At 53.5% G+C, this 15,032-nt stretch overlaps 2 protein-coding genes across 2 annotated transcripts; one reads left to right on the top strand and one right to left on the bottom strand.

Annotated features, from left to right (window-relative positions):
* Window positions 1-35: 35 nt before the first annotated feature.
* On the top strand, window positions 36-3,997 carry UBE2C (ubiquitin conjugating enzyme E2 C). The gene is made up of 7 exons (XM_060122841.1): window positions 36-236; window positions 922-1,032; window positions 1,591-1,618; window positions 2,378-2,464; window positions 2,913-3,117; window positions 3,225-3,284; window positions 3,739-3,997. Exons 1-7 carry the CDS (start codon window positions 166-168, stop codon window positions 3,795-3,797), a joined length of 621 nt encoding a protein of 206 aa, XP_059978824.1. The 5' UTR covers window positions 36-165; the 3' UTR covers window positions 3,798-3,997.
* A 4,572-nt stretch (window positions 3,998-8,569) lies between these two features.
* TNNC2 (troponin C2, fast skeletal type) lies at window positions 8,570-11,608 on the bottom strand. Its single transcript, XM_060123348.1, has 6 exons — window positions 11,481-11,608; window positions 9,807-9,858; window positions 9,523-9,666; window positions 9,316-9,430; window positions 9,017-9,153; window positions 8,570-8,745 (listed from the first exon to the last, which is right to left on the bottom strand). Exons 1-6 carry the CDS (start codon window positions 11,481-11,483, stop codon window positions 8,714-8,716), a joined length of 483 nt encoding a protein of 160 aa, XP_059979331.1. The 5' UTR covers window positions 11,484-11,608; the 3' UTR covers window positions 8,570-8,713.
* Between the last annotated feature and the right edge of the window lie 3,424 nt (window positions 11,609-15,032).

Raw genomic sequence — 15,032 nt, 5'->3', positions numbered from 1 at the left:
AGTGGGTGAAGGAAAAAAGGACCAGGCTCCCTTTCCCCACCCCACATTATTCCCAGGAAGCCCAGTGCCCCACGCGTATCTGCTTTGTGAGACGAAGCTGGGGGCTCCACGTACCTTGCCAGTCTTCCGTGTCCCTTTATTTCTATTTCGTCACCCAACTAAGGTATGGAAGTAGCAGAATGTGGTGATGGCTGGCACCATGGGAGGTTGATGACAAACCAGAAGAAAAATACAAGGTGGCTTTTATTACCCCCATTCTACAGGTTAAAACACTAAATTATGTGCCCAAGGGAACACAGCAAACCATTGGAGAGGCAGCCGATGAACCTGTTTTCCAATGAGGAGTCCCTGGCCCTGGCTATCAGCCTCTAGCTTTTCCCCTCGCCTGAATGTGCAGGCTCTTAAAGCCCCAACCAAAGTGCCCAAGACATAATAACAGGTGGCGGAGCTGGGGTTTCCGGTTTGAGGGAAGAGTACCAAGGCCCCAAGACTGGAGACCCCCCCTTCCCCTGGGAGTAAGGGATCCTGGCCGGTCGTGCCGGGTGTCCCCGACAGTAGCCGGGCGTTTGACCTAAAAGGATTCACCCCACGTGGACTTTTTCTAAGCCCTTTAATGGTCGGCGTTTTCCAAAGGCGGCCAATCCGCTACAGCTTCGTTAATTAATGACAGCCACTCTCCTGCCAATCGCCCATCAGAAGCAGCATCCCGCCGCCCAATAGTGGTACTCTGGTGGGTGGTTCTAGCAGTTGCCCGGTGACAGAGTGCTCTGGCGCGCCCCATTGGCTGGATCAAACCCAAGCGAGCCGCTGATAGGCCAGCGCTGCCGGAGGGTTACAATTCAAACGCGGGCGGAAGGGCCCGGGAACCCGCAGTTGCAGCCGCGGTCTCAGTGTAGTCTGAGTTCCTGTCTCCCTTCTCAGTGCCACCCGGATGGCTTCCCAGAATCGCGACCCAGCTGCCGCCAGCGTTGCTGCCGCCCGTAAAGGAGCCGAGCCCAGCGGGGGCGCCGCCCGGGGCCCCGTGGGCAAGAGGTGAGTGGTGTGGAGGTAACAATCGCCAGGCCTGGCACAGCCTGGGCCTTTGGGGCCGAGAGCGAAGACTTCCGGGACCCCCACCTCCTCCTGGAACGGGTGAGATATGGGAGGTAGAGGGACACGCCAGGAGCTCGACTGCTCTTAGAGACCCTCCCGAAGGAGGACGGAAGGGGTATGGCCGCTGCCAGGATCCTCCGTCGGTGAACCAAGATGAGGATGCTCCGGGGACCTTCGGTGTCTTGGCTGGAGGACGGCGGGGGAGGGGGAAGGAAGGAGGGGAGAAATTGAGATCCGGCACGAGAGAGACGCCAGAGAAGCAGACGAGTTTAAGAATAAGCCAGAGCCATCCTGTGGGAGCCTGAAATTAGGGAGAGTGAGGAGGACTCACTACGACCCTCTTGTGGAACTGGGGGTGACTGTGCCCCCAGCTGAGTCCGACTTCAGGGTAGAGGGAGCCTCGTGACAGCTGCTTCAGAGATTGGGGTGGGAGGAGATGCACCACCTGGAGCCCTGACCCATCCAGACTCCCAGGTGACCCCGAGTGCTTTTTTGCAGGCTACAGCAGGAGCTGATGACGCTCATGGTGAGTGACTGATGCCCAGAGCCCCAGCCAGTTGGTCCTCCCTCCCACCTCCCAGTCACTTATCAGTAGCCTCCTCTCCTACATCAGGCTCTGTGATAGACATGGGGGTAAAAAGATGAGTCCAGCTTGTTCTCTTCTGGGAAGAAGGTAATCCACCTCACCTACACACCTTTTCTCCAGAGAGTCTCTACTCCCAGTCCCGTCCTCCCACAATAAAGTTATCCCTGAAATACGGCTCTCATACGAGACCCTCCCCCTGCCCTGCTTCCCTCCCCTAAGGTTTATCCACACCCGACTCTCCATCCTTCTTAATATTTCCAATCCTGTCGTACCTCAGAACACTTCCTTCCTGGACGATCTCTTCTACGTTAACCCTGGATATTCAAGTCAAATCCTTCAATGACCATATTGTTTATGTTCCCAGTCCGGGAGTAGTCTCTGGGCTTCGTATGTAACCAGCACTCAGTAGCATGTTGAGTTGAATTCCCAGCAGCCAGCACTGTGGTTACAGAGCTGCCTTCTGCTTCCCTGCACAACCCCTCCCTTCTTAGCCTGGCGATGAACCTCCGTCATCCCAGTACTCCCCGGAGAGGCATGCTGAGCCCCGAGGATATAGCCATTTCCTCAGGAAAGCCTATCTATTTGGCCTGGTTGCTTTATTTTGCATCAAAATGTGATGAGGTTAAGGAGAAAGGGTTCACCCGCTGGCCCCCCAGGAGCGTACGCTTCAGCCCAGCACGTGTTGTGTTTCCTCCCCAGATGTCCGGTGATAAAGGAATCTCTGCCTTCCCTGAATCAGACAACCTTTTCAGATGGGTGGGGACCATCCATGGAGCAGCTGGCACAGTAAGTATAGGGTTGGGGTAGGTGAGTGTGACTTAGCTGAGTCTGGGGAGAGGTGGGACGTGAAATCCAAGTGCCGGGTCTGCTTCAAGTCTTTTGGCTGACGGGACACTCCCCTGTGCCTGCTCTCGTGCCCTGAGCCTGTGGCCCTGATCTCCCTCTCTCTAGTAAGAGGCTGTGTTTAAGGCAGGGCTCTCCATCTTAGATGCTGACAGGGGGCCAGACAGCAAGGACAAGAATGGACAATTGAGGACTTAGGCCAGTGGGCCTTAGACCAATCACTGATGACCCCAGTGACCAGATATGGGAGAAAGTACCAGACCAGTTTAATGCTTTCTCTTCTGTCAAGTCCCAGACAAACTCAGGGGTCCTGGCAAGTCCCTTATGTGGGGCTTGGGGTGGGAACTGAGGCTCAGGGTGGAAGGGTTACTCCCCGAATCTCTTTCTCCAGGTATATGAAGACCTGAGGTATAAACTGTCCCTGGAGTTCCCCAGCGGCTACCCTTACAATGCACCCACGGTGAAGTTCCTCACGCCCTGCTACCACCCCAACGTGGACACCCAGGGTAACATCTGCCTGGACATCCTGAAAGACAAGTGGTCTGCCCTATACGATGTCAGGACCATCCTGCTCTCCATCCAGAGCCTGCTCGGAGGTGATTGCCGAGACCGGCCCCTCCCCTGCAACCTGGGAACCTGTCAGAACTCCCCCGGGTGGCCTCTTCTACCCGCACCTGACCGTCCTCTTTCTCTCCACCTGCAGAACCCAACATCGATAGCCCTTTGAACACACATGCCGCCGAGCTCTGGAAAAACCCCACAGGTGAGTCCTTTGTCCTTCTCAGGGCACCAGGCCACCCCTCCCCAACCTTCAAAGCCTCCCTCAAACAACAAAAGGATTCCAGTGACTTGGGAATATGTTGTTGGGGGGCAGGTAACCCAGTTCCACCTCTGCCTTGGTGTTTCTGGTTTGCCTGTTTGCTATAAAATCAGGAAGAACCAACCCTTTCCACATTAATGTAGGTTGGGGAGGCTTTTTAAGTAGAAGACAAAGCTTTGTGCAGATGACTTGCTTGCTAAGGGCCCCTAGTCCCCTCCCCAGCCTCCCTGGAAACAGAGCCCGTCCAGGAGTCCTGGCTGGGTGGGCAGCAGAGGGTCAATCTGTTGTGCTGGGAAGCCCCTCCCCAAACTCCTCCCACATTTATATCCTTGCTGCCCTCTTATCCACCTTAACCCCTGTCCTCATCACTCACTGAGACCTGCCTGTTCTCTTCCAGCCTTTAAGAAGTACCTGCAAGAAACGTACTCAAAGCACGTCTCCAGCCAAGATCCCTGACCCAGGATGTGCAGCTCTCCTTCTGTTGTCTTTTTATTTTTTTTCCCTTAGATGGTCTGTCCTTTCCTCGATTTCTGTACAGGACCCTGTATCTTATCTGTGGTGTCATTTTTGTTTTGTTTCTGTTTTTTAAATTAAGTGTCTCGTTAAGCCCTTGTGATGAGTATATTAAATAAATACATTTTGGGGTTTTTTAACAAGTAGCTGTCTTGTAGTTCCCCTAGGGTTGGAAGTGTGCAGGATCAGCAGAGGTCAGGTGTAGGATCTGGGTTCCTGCCCTGCTCCTCCACCCAGGGAGTAGGAGAAGCGGATGGGCTGTAGGGCTGTGCAGTGGGGTGACAGGATTTGCTCCGTTGCAACCTTAGTTATTTTATGGCTCTGCATCTGTTTCCTCATCTATAGAATGGGTGTCACAAAATGCCGATTTCTGGGCGTTCCCTGGCGATCTAGTGGGTAGGATTCAGCGCTTTCACTTCCATGGCCCACGTTCAATCCCTGGTCGGGGAACTGAGATCCCATAAGCCATGCAGTGCAGCCAAAAATATAGATAGATGAAAATTAATTTAAAAAATAAAAAATAACAAAATGCCAATTTCTATGGTGTGGTGACATGCACCAAGAACGTTAGCAGATATAGGAGTTGCCCCAGGTGTGTTGCAGATGAGGCTGAACCAGACATTAGGCTGAAATAGCTAGAGCTGTAGAGAGAGAGTGTGTGTGTGTGTGCGTGTGTGTGTGTGTGTGTGTGCGCGCGCGCGTGTGTTGGAGGGGGTGGGAGGTGGGGATCAGCCACCTACTTTCTGACTGTAGATGTTTTAACCCTGAAAAAGGAGCAAGAGGACATTCAGGTGACCCTACAGCAGGCCCAGGGACTGCGGAGACAGCCAGGGGAAGCCTTCTGGACTGAGGTCACAACTCACCCCTTGCCCCAGGTCCCCCATAGATGGCTCCATGCTCCACAGGGACACGTTCACCTCCTGCTTCATCTCCACCAGCAGTTCCTCTGTCTGCTGCACCGCTGACCCAGCCAGCCCCGGCCCCTTGGGCCATCTTTCCACTGGCCTGCCACAGGCCTTTGGGCCCCTGGGAGGAAACCCCTGTGCCGACCAGCTGGGTCCAGGTAGGCTGAGGTGTTGGGCCCAGCCCAGGTCCTGCAGGAAGATCTAGGTGACACACCCAGGTGTGCTCCAACAAGGCCTGAGTGTTGGCTACTCGCCCAACCTGGTCAGCTCTGCCTGCAGCTGGTTGTGCAGGCCTGGGGGGAGGGGGAGAAGACAGCAAGGAGGTCATCAGGAAGGTTCTCACCCACACTTTCCTCCTACTCCAGCTAGCCCGGACCCCTGTGCCCCCAGCCAGCAGCCACATGTGGGATTGGATTGGAGTTGTCAGGTCTGGGACTAGAACTTGGATGTCCTCTAATCAGTTCCTTCATCTCTGACTGTGCTGTTGGCTCCCTCCTTGGGGCTTGGACCAGTGTTGCTCAATCTACTGTGCATGTAAATCTGCCAGTGGGGGGACTTTCCCTGGTGGCGCAGTGGTTAAGAATCCGCCTACCAATGCAGGGGTCACGGGTTGGATCCCTGGTCGAGGAAGATCCATGTCGCGGAGCAACTAAGCCCGTGTGCCACAACTACTGAGCCTGCGCTCTAGAGCCTGAGAGCCACAACTACTGAGCCCGTGAGCCACAACTACTGAAGCCTGTGCGCCTAGAGCCCGTGCTCCGCATCAGGAGAAGCCACTGCAATGAGAAGCCCGCGCACCGCAACAGAGAGCAGCCCCCGCTCGCTGCAACTAGAGAAAGCCCGCATGCAGCAAGGAAGACCCAAGGCAACCAAACATAAATTAAAATAAATCTGCCTGGGATCTTATTCAAATACAAATTTTGATTCAGTTGGTCTGGGTGGGGCCTGAGGCTCTGCATTTCTAATCAGCTCCCCGGTGGTGTCATTGCTGGGCTCTAGTTAAAGGTACAGAGCAGTGTTCTTGAGGTGTGGTCCTTCCACTTTTCACCTGGAACTGGTTAGAAATGTAAATTCCTGGCCCCAATAAGCTCTTCAGGTGATTCTGATGCTCTCTCAAATTGAAAATCACGAGGCTGGGACTTCCCTGGCAGTCCAGTGGTTATGACTCCTCACTTCCACTGCAAGGGGAGAGTGTTCGATTCCTGGTCGGGGAACTAAGATCCCCCATGCTGTGCCACAAGGCCAAAAAAAAAAAAAAGAAGACAAACACCAGGCTGGAGGATGTCTGAGATGAGCAGACCTCAGAACCTGACACTTGCTTCTTAATAAATGCTGGCCAAAGTGGATGTATCTTTGCCTTCCTTAGGAAGCCTCTCTATGTGGTTTCCTGGACCATGGTGTCTGACTCCCCCAGATGGTCACATGACCTACCTGTGTCAGTCACAGAGACCCAACTCTCTACACTGTCGTTCGGAACCAATTGGTGTTTCCTGGAATTAATCCCTGCAAGAAAGTAAAATTATTTTACTACTAGGATTGCTAAAAGAGGAGGGAGTCAGTCTGGGCTGCTGGTGGAGACGGCTGCAGATGAAAGAAAGCCAAGCAGAGACAAATAGCTGAGAGATGACATTGAAACTCTGGCCTCCAATTTGTGTGTTGGCATCCCGGTGTCATGAACCAACAAATCCCTTTTTGGTGTAAGTCAGTTTGACTTAGGTTTCTAACACTAGTGCAGTCAGTATTAGAAGGTATGATGATCATTATTCCCATTCATTCAGTACAGTGGTTGAGTGCCCATAAGGTGAAGGCCCTATGTTGGGGGCTGGGGATGAGGCAGGAAGAGGACACAGTCCTGTCCTCAGGGAGGGTGAAGTTTAGGGAGTAAGTAGGCATGTCAATGGTGTAGAATAAGTGGTGGTTAAGGTAGAAGAACTGTGTTAGAATTCCTGATCCACCCCTATGTTACTCGTATACACTTGGGCACTTATATTTAACCTCTCTGTAAAATGGAAATATTAGTAGCTACCTCATAGGATAGATGAAGAACTGTAGAACAGTGCCTGGCACATAGTAAGCACTCAATAAAAGCTGGGTGTGGGAGTTCCCTGGCAATCTAGTGGTTAGGATTCTTGGCTTTCACTGCCCATGGCCCGGGTTCAATTCCTGGTCGGGGAACTGAGATCCCGCAAGCTGCGCGGCACGGGGTTGGGTGGGGCGGGAGCTGGGTGCTAGGCTCACATGTTGCTATGAAAGCTCAGAGGTGGGGCACCTCATGAAGATGAGGAGGGTCAAGGAGGGCTCTCTCTGGAGAAGGAGATTGGGCTGCGACGGAGGTAACCAGCAGTTAATGAAGTCTTGAGCAGGGCAGTGACGTGGTCAGATTTGGTTTTGAAAAGATCCTGCTGGCTGCCATCTGTCTAGAGAGTGAATGGCAATGATAATGGCCTGAGTTATGATGCTGAGTGGGCTTGGAGAGGAGGGATGTAGAGGTAAGGAGACAAAGTAGCAGGGCATAGTAAGTAAATTAGAGGTGGAAAATGAGCTTCAGAATTTGTGACTTGGGTCTCAACCCTGAGGTGGGCAACACAGGAGAACAAGATGGAGGAGGGAGATTTACTAGTTTAAGGCAGGGCCAGTTTGAAACACTCAGGACGCCCTGGTAGAATTGTCAACAGGTAGGTGGTCTTGCTCCTGTTTCCACCACACAGCCGTATCATCTAGGTTGTTACCTACTTATCGGGGTAATTCACCCCACTCTGCCTGAGTTTCCTCAACCGTAAAATGGAAATAAGGGCATCTGCCCCTGGGGCTGTGTGGATAAATGAGACAACACCTGCACAGCACACAGTAGGCATCCACTGCTCCTAGCTGGAAATAATCCAGGAAACATGAACGAGCCAGAAAGGGGAGAAGAGAACAGGGAGTTGGAGAGGGAGGGCTGCAACAATGAATAAGAGTTCAATGTTTCAAGATGATAATGATATTACTAATAGCATTTATTATATGCTGACTCCGTGCCAGGCTCTGTTCTAAGCACTTTGCACACATTAATTTATTCTCACAAGCCTGTGAGGTAAGTACTATCACCGTCCCCGTTTTACAGATTAGGAAAGGAAGCAGAGAGTGGTTTGTCACCAGCAGTGAGGATTCAAACTGAGCGTGAGGAAAGCCAAACTACCACTGCCCTTAATTAGCTTTGACCCAGCGCCGGCTATAATTGAGTTGTTTACAAAAGAGGTGTGGGCGCCAGAGTGCAGCCAGTCAGGGCAGGGATCAAGGGAGGACAAGATGGTATCTGAGCTGCGTCTTGGTATCTTGGAGATGGCATTTGAGCTGTGTTGAAGGATTTGCCAAGACTTTAAGAGGAAGAAGGGCATTCCAAGGAGAGAGAACAGCATGTGCAAAGGTTGGAGGGCTTAAAAGTGCACCCCACTTCCACAGCAAGAAGGATCGATTGCCCAGTGAGACTGGAACCTCTCGAGGAGGCGAAGGGGTAACAGTGGGAAGGAGGGGAAGGAATTAGGATTTGATTCTAGAAGCAATGGGGACCCTGGAAGCGCCAGGAGCCACTCAGCCCCTCGGCCAAGTTGCCACGCCTAGCGCCAGCTGCAGATAGACCGTCGCTAAACTTCCGAGGGCATCGAGCGCCACCTCGGGCTCCCGCGACCCGGCGGCCTTCCGCGTCCCGCTGCGTTCGGACCCGAGGACGCTCGGGTGGCTCCAACTGGGGTGGCGCCCTGGACAGCGGCCCAACCAGGCGGCTCCCGACACCCGATCCATCCCGGTCCTCCCCTCACTCAGGCCACGCGCTTTGCAATGTTTCCTTTTATTCCTTCTAGACACATTCCCAGAAGGGGCCGCGCCTCCCTCCCGGGGCCGGGAGTGGGACCGGGCGGCGATGACGTCCCCACGCCCTAAGGACGCGCAGTCTCCGCGGAGGGGAGGGCCGACTTCTTACTGCACGCCCTCCATCATCTTCAGGAACTCTGCGGGGAAGGAGACGGAGAGGCGGTCAGGGGTCCCCTAGGGGCGAGGCAGGTCTGGCCAGGCTCCGGCCTCGCAGAGGGGGTGCCTTGTCATTTGTAGATAAATTGCACAAAACCTCCCGGAGGTCCCCCCTACCCGCCCGCAGGGGGTGGGGAGGAGCTTGGCCCCGCCCCGCCCCGCCTTCAAGGCTAGGGACTCCCGCGTGGGCGCCACGCTCGGACTCTCCAGCCTGGTTCGGTCTTCCGCTCCTCGCGCTCCCCAGACCCTCACCGTCGAAGTCAATGCGGCCGTCGTTGTTCTTGTCCCCGTCCTTCATCAGGGATTCGAGCTCCTCGTCTGTCACGTGCTCCCCGGAGGCCCGGAAAATCTCAGCCAGTTCCTCAGCATCGATGTAGCCGTCTGCGTTCCTTCAGGCGGAGGGCCAGGGCGGAGCTCAGGACGGGCAGGGGCGACCTGCCCGGGCCACGCCGGACGCCCCCTCCTACATCCCCACCCCGAGAACCTTCGTGCCCTGCTGGCCAGACTCAGACGGCTCTGCGCCTCGCTCGGCTCCCAGGGCCCCAATGCACCTGTCAAAGATGCGGAAACACTCAGCCAGCTCCTCCTCAGTCTTCCCCTTGGCGTCCTCTTTCATCTGGCGCACCATCATGACCAAGAACTCCTCGAAGTCGATGGTGCCGCTGCCTGAGGGAAGCAGATGGTGAGGTAGCCCGAGCCCTGGCTGCCAGCTCCTCTCCACCACCACCATCCCATCCCTCGGAGGGCCACCCGCTCACCGTCCTCATCCACCTCCTCGATGATGGCGTCCAGCTCCTCTTTGGTGGGTGTCTGGCCCAGCATCCTCATCACCGTGCCCAACTCCTTGACGCTGATGTCCCCGCCACCATCAGCGTCAAACATGTCGAAGGCGGCCTTGAACTCTGCCAGGGTAAGGAGAGCCGAGGGCTAAGGTGAGCCTGGCTGGACCGTCAGCCTCACGTCCACCCTCCCTGCCTGCCTAGACACCAAACATTGCCCAGCACACAGCCACCCAACGGACAGCCCGCCCACCCCCACTCACCAGCGATCATCTCCTCGCTGAGGTAGGACCGGGCCTCAGCCTGCTGGTCCGTCTGCAGGAAAAACAGACCATCAAAGAGCAGAAGGGGAAGCCCTGGAGCGCATTCTTGACTTAACCCCATTCTTCTGCACCCCCGTTTCTGTAAGTGCCCCTTAGTCCTCCGGAGAAACAGCTCCAAACTTGCCCCCCCACACCGCGTGCTCCCACAGCACCCAAACCCGCTTTTGAAGAACTAGGGAGGGGAATTCCCTGGCGGTCCAGTGGTTAGGACTCTGTGCTTTCACTGCCGAAGGCCTGGGTTCAGTCCCTGGTTGGGGAACTAAGATCCCACAAGCTGCGCAGCTCAGCCCAAAAGAAAGAAAGAACTAGGGATTATGCCCTTCTTGCTTGTCAATCAGAGGTCAATTCAGGAGCCCCCCAGTAATCTTGGGCAAGTCACTAAATGTACCCTCATCCCCTCATCTCTTCTCAGCAGTTTTTCAGGGATGAGCTGAAATCAGGGGTGTGAGAAGGCTTTGTAAAGTACCGGAATGATTCCAACATCGTTTTCCAGTTTTCCCTGCCTCCTCGCAATGCCTGGTACTTTAACAGGTGCTCGATAAATGTTTGTTGTCAAATAAATGATAATGCAAGGCAAAGTTACTGAGCACCGACCAAGTGTCAGGCCATAGACCGGGCACTGGGACCCCCAAGAAGTCAGGCACATCATCCCTCTCTCCAAGAACTTGCAGAGATTGTAAGCTTCCTTGCGGCGATTCAGTCATTGGAGTAAATGCCACTCCTGCTGGGCGGAGCATGATGTGGGCCTTGTGCAGGTGATGGTAAGATGGCTCTAAGGAGTTTCCATCACGTCCAAGCCCAGCCAGCTAGCGAGAGGACTTGAGACTGAGGCCGGCAACAAAGAAGGGCCGAGGCGTCCAAGGAGCCCTTCAGCTGGCTGGCTGCTGACTGGCCTCCTTGTCTCCCTCCTCCTCCCCTCCCCCCTCCCCTCCTCCTTGCCTGTGCCAAAAGGGCAGGTTATTTTTAGTCAGGAACGGGCCACAGCAGCTGTCCTCCAGGGTCTAGTTACTCCTTGAAGTGAAGTGGGGAGGGCGATCTCAGAGGAAAAGGACAGCTTCAAATCATAACCCCTCTCTGGGAGGCTGACGTCTCTCTAACTCTGCTCTGTCATCTTCGGCCCTTTCTCATCCCCTTGGAGTTCTTGGGGTCCTGCCCCTGAACTGGTCTGAGACCCTGCAGGCTTCCCATCTTCCAGAGGAGGTTTCCTTCTCTCACTGGCAGGAAGAGGGTGTGGCAAGGCTTCCAGCCCACCCCCACTGCTCACTGGCTTGCTGGGTGACTCCCTCTCCACCACGAGTGTCCCCATCTCCACCATCAGGGTGACAAGCTAAGACCCACTCACAGTTCTCTGACCGACATGGCTAGAAGCCTCAGAAGGTCTCAGGGAACCGGCAAGCCTGGAGGATCAACCCCTGGAACGTCCCAACTCTCCCCTTTCAAGACAAGTCCGAGGCCTTCTTCCCAACCTTCCTCCCAGACACCAGGGTTCCAGGAGCTTTCATATTCCAGCTTCAAACATCCAAGTTACTGCCCCACAGAGCACCCAGATCTGGCCTGAAAGATGCCCAGAAGTGCTCCTGCAAGTAAAAGGATGAAGTCCCTTCTCATCCTTACCATGGTTGCGTGTCACCAGGACTCCTCTGCTGCAGGTCACCTCCTCTGCACTCCACCACCCAAAGATGCCCTGGCCCTCTGTAGCCCCTAGGATTTGTAGGGGCATCCTCTCCTCCCACTTCCCTGCTCCCCAGGACCAGATGCCCTGGCCAATCAGATCCTGGGGTCAGCGAGCACCCCCCTCCCAGAGTCCTAGCCCATTACCTAATTTAGCCAAGGGCTCTTGCAGAGAAATTTAAGCCTCCGAGCAGGTGGCAGGCCTTGACGTCCTAGATTCTTGTGAGGAGAACCTGCCCCGCTCCACCGCCTTAGTGAGCACCCCCCAAGAAGCATACTTGCTCCAAGATGGGTGAGGATGATTAGGATAGAGAAAAGTGAGGCAGCATGGTGGAATGCAAGAGCACAAGCCTTGACGTCCAAAGCCCAGGATCCAATTCCTGTCTCTACAAGCTGTGCACGCTTGGGCAGGTGGCGATGCCACTCTGAGCTTCAGTTTCCTTGACTGTGAGATGGGGAGAGTCATAACCTCCCTCACAGAGAAACCGTGGTAAACGGGAGCCCAAGTATATGTCACCAAGATTGTGCCAACTACACAGGGTCAGTGCTTGGCAAGTGGAATGTTTTGTCTTTGAATCAGGGTAAGGGGCGGGGGATAGGAGGAGGGGAAAGTGACAGCCACAGTTATTGAACCTCTGTGACTTGCCACACACTGTGCTAAGCATTTTAACGACATGATCTCATCCAGTACTCATCCTGTGAGGTAGCAACTATGATTATTCCCTTTTCACCGGAAGCTTTGTAAATCATAAAGGTCTATAGTCATGTTGGAGATTCTTATTCATACTGACTGAGGGGAAGTTGGGGCAGACTGTCCTCAGGGGACCCGTCTAGAAGGAGGAATGTATAGAGGGGTCCAGGAAACAGGGTGTGCACTTGGAGGAGAAAGAAACATTGAAAGAAGATTCTTCTCTCAAGCTTACCTTCTCCAGGGAAAGGGTTTGGGGGATTCACTTTTTTGGGGGGAAGGGGGGACCGGGGGAAGTTTCTCTAAGTAGGTGAAGGGGCAGCTGGCCCCTTGCTAGAGCTTGAGGAGGAAGTCTGGAGGAGCTCAGCTGGCCATCTGGAGAGGGAAGGAGTGGGCAGATCAAGTCAAGTCCGAGGCGAGCCCACCCTGTGAACGTACAGGGTCCACACGGGGTGTTGACAACCCACAATCCCACACGGGGATAGACAACATTTATGGACGGTAGCTAAGTCAACAAAAAGAGCATGGAGATGACTAAACACAGGGTCTGGGGCTAGTGAAAGGGGGCTGGACACCAAGGAAGTCAGATGGACAGTGGCAGCTGGGCTGCCCTCTTGCCCTATACACAGATATTCCCAAGGAAATCTCAGTGGAGCCAGGCTAGGCTAAATAAGGCCTCCCCCAGCCAGGCACAGGGCCAAGGGGCCATGCTCCCCAGGGGATGCCAATTTGGACACAAACATTAGAACCACTTAATCCCTTTGGAACAGAGAGTGTGGAACTTGCAGCAATCCTTTGTTCATTAATTTGTTCTTTCATTTATTCAGGGAAATAGATAAGGTCCAAACTCAGTGTGGCCAAGCAAGGTCCCACTCACCCTTCCATTCTCATCCCCTTTCCTCTCCCACCTTGCATGCCGCTCTTCTCTGTTCAGACTAAAATAAAGCTCCGAACACCACCCTTTAAAGTTCCCGGGCCCTTGCACATTCTGGGTTTTTTCTGCCAGAAACTCCCATCTTCCCCTTGTTCACCTGCCTACTTCCCTATCCTTTTTCTCGGCTTTAACGATACTTCCTGCAGGATCCTTCCTCCCCTGTACCCAGGCCAAAGGAGTCCAAGGTGGTCTCCAGTATTTTTCTCAGTCATAGCACTGAACATGCCATGGGATCACGACCTGTTCTAAGTTCCACGGACCAGAAACTGTTACCTGCCTGCCAGTGCATTCCCCAGCACCCAGCACTTGGCACTTAGCAAGTGTTCAAAAAATAATATGATCTTTGGAAGAATAAGTGAACAGAATGACATCTGGTTCAATATAAGGAGGACCTTTCTAACAGTGGTGGTTGAATAATAATGGGACTGGGCAGCCTCATAAGGTAATGAGCCTCCTGTTACTGAATGTATGCAAACAGGAGTTTGATGACCACCTCTCAGGGAGGCTGTGGGGAGAGATCCATACGGAGCCTAAGAGTAGTGGAGAATACAAGACCTCAAAAGATCTCCTAGTTCTGGCCCTGTGTGTATGGCCCAGGGTAACTTTCCTTCACTGAGCTTCAGACTACCCATCTGTAAAATGGAGATGCTAGACCAGATTTCGGAGCAACCCTCCTCCAGACCCTCATGGCTCTGACAACCCATGGTTTTGTGAACACCTGCTTTGTACCCAGACTTGTGAGCCATTTGCCAAAGTACAGGTTAAGATTCAGCCAATGTTTGGTGAATGGGTGAGTGCTGAATGAATGAACAAATGAGGTGTGTCTTTGTTGCCCCAACACCCTGCTGGGAAGCTGAATGAAGAGTCATTAAAGCTTTGAGATTACACAGACTTGCCTTAAATCCCAGCTCCCCTATTTCCTAGCTGTGGATTTTGGGAAAGTCCATTTGCCTCAGTTTCTTCATCTTGAAAATGGACCATTCTTGTCCACTAAGAGCCTCCTCCCCAGGATGTTGTGAGGGTGAGATGTGACCCCTTGTAAAGTGCCTAAAACAGGATGGAGGATACAGTGGAACTTCAAGAAGTGAGAGCCCTGCCCCTTCTGTACAGAGGGAGGGCAGGCAGTATGTGTTCCATTCAAAGCTATTCCTATACCCCTCTCTCCTGTGCCATTTAAAAAGGGGAGGAGCTACCATCAGAGAGATTTTACTTGTTTGATTTTATAACTAGCGATATCTGCCCTGCTAGGGACTGATAGCTAGGTCTTTTGACAGGAAGGGACAATAAATTTTTGACCTACTGCTGCCCTCTGGATAAAAAATAAAAACACAGCTCACTAGGGGAGTTGCTGAGATTACCAGGCCTGTAGCGTGAGAAAAGAACAGGATGTGGAACTCAGGAGACCTGGGCTGCAGGGCCCTACACTCAGAAAACTCTGGCAAGCTGTATGACTTGGGGAAAGTAACTCAGCCTCTCTGGGTCTCAGTTTTCCCCGTTTGCCTATGTCCTGTGTGTGAGGCAGGCTCAAATGAGATTGTAAAAGCTTGTGAACACTGTAGAAACAACAATCATTGTGTAACTTATTATCCTCTTAGTCCCTCCTCTGTGCAAAATTTGTACTTAAATTCGTATTAATTGCTCCTGTTTTACATATGAGAAAACCTAGGCTACTCGAGGTCAGAGGTCAGATTTCATCCCAGATCACTCGGCTTCTCTTGGCCTCGGTTTCCTCACAGGAGAGATGGGCTACCTACTGCCGCGTAATGACTTTGGAAAGTTAGAGTGCTGGGTATAAATTAGGGGATAGATTGGGGCCAGCCTGGGTCTCCGGAGGGTTGGGAGGATTCAAGGAGGGTGTAGGCCCCTCCGGATT

This window comes from Lagenorhynchus albirostris, chromosome 15 (genome assembly GCF_949774975.1).
Source record: "Lagenorhynchus albirostris chromosome 15, mLagAlb1.1, whole genome shotgun sequence".
Lineage (NCBI taxonomy): Eukaryota > Metazoa > Chordata > Mammalia > Artiodactyla > Delphinidae > Lagenorhynchus > Lagenorhynchus albirostris.
Note: the sequence above shows the minus strand (reverse complement) of the source record. Positions and strands in the feature narration are given on the sequence as shown.

What these genes read in the sequence shown, in the direction of transcription:
- UBE2C (XM_060122841.1), top strand. Translation starts at nt 166, where the DNA reads ATGGAAGTAGCAGAATGTGGTGATGGCTGGCACCATGGGAGGTTGATG. An exon ending in TCCATGGAGCAGCTGGCACA is followed by an intron (nt 2,465 to 2,912) that starts GTAAGTATAGGG and finishes CTCTTTCTCCAG; the next exon opens with GTATATGAAGACCTGAGGTA. An exon ending in CATCCAGAGCCTGCTCGGAG is followed by an intron (nt 3,118 to 3,224) that starts GTGATTGCCGAG and finishes CTCCACCTGCAG; the next exon opens with AACCCAACATCGATAGCCCT.
- TNNC2 (XM_060123348.1), bottom strand. An exon ending in CGAGGAGGTGGATGAGGACG is followed by an intron (nt 9,431 to 9,522) that starts GTGAGCGGGTGG and finishes TGCTTCCCTCAG; the next exon opens with GCAGCGGCACCATCGACTTC. An exon ending in TGTTTCCGCATCTTTGACAG is followed by an intron (nt 9,154 to 9,315) that starts GTGCATTGGGGC and finishes CTCCGCCTGAAG; the next exon opens with GAACGCAGACGGCTACATCG.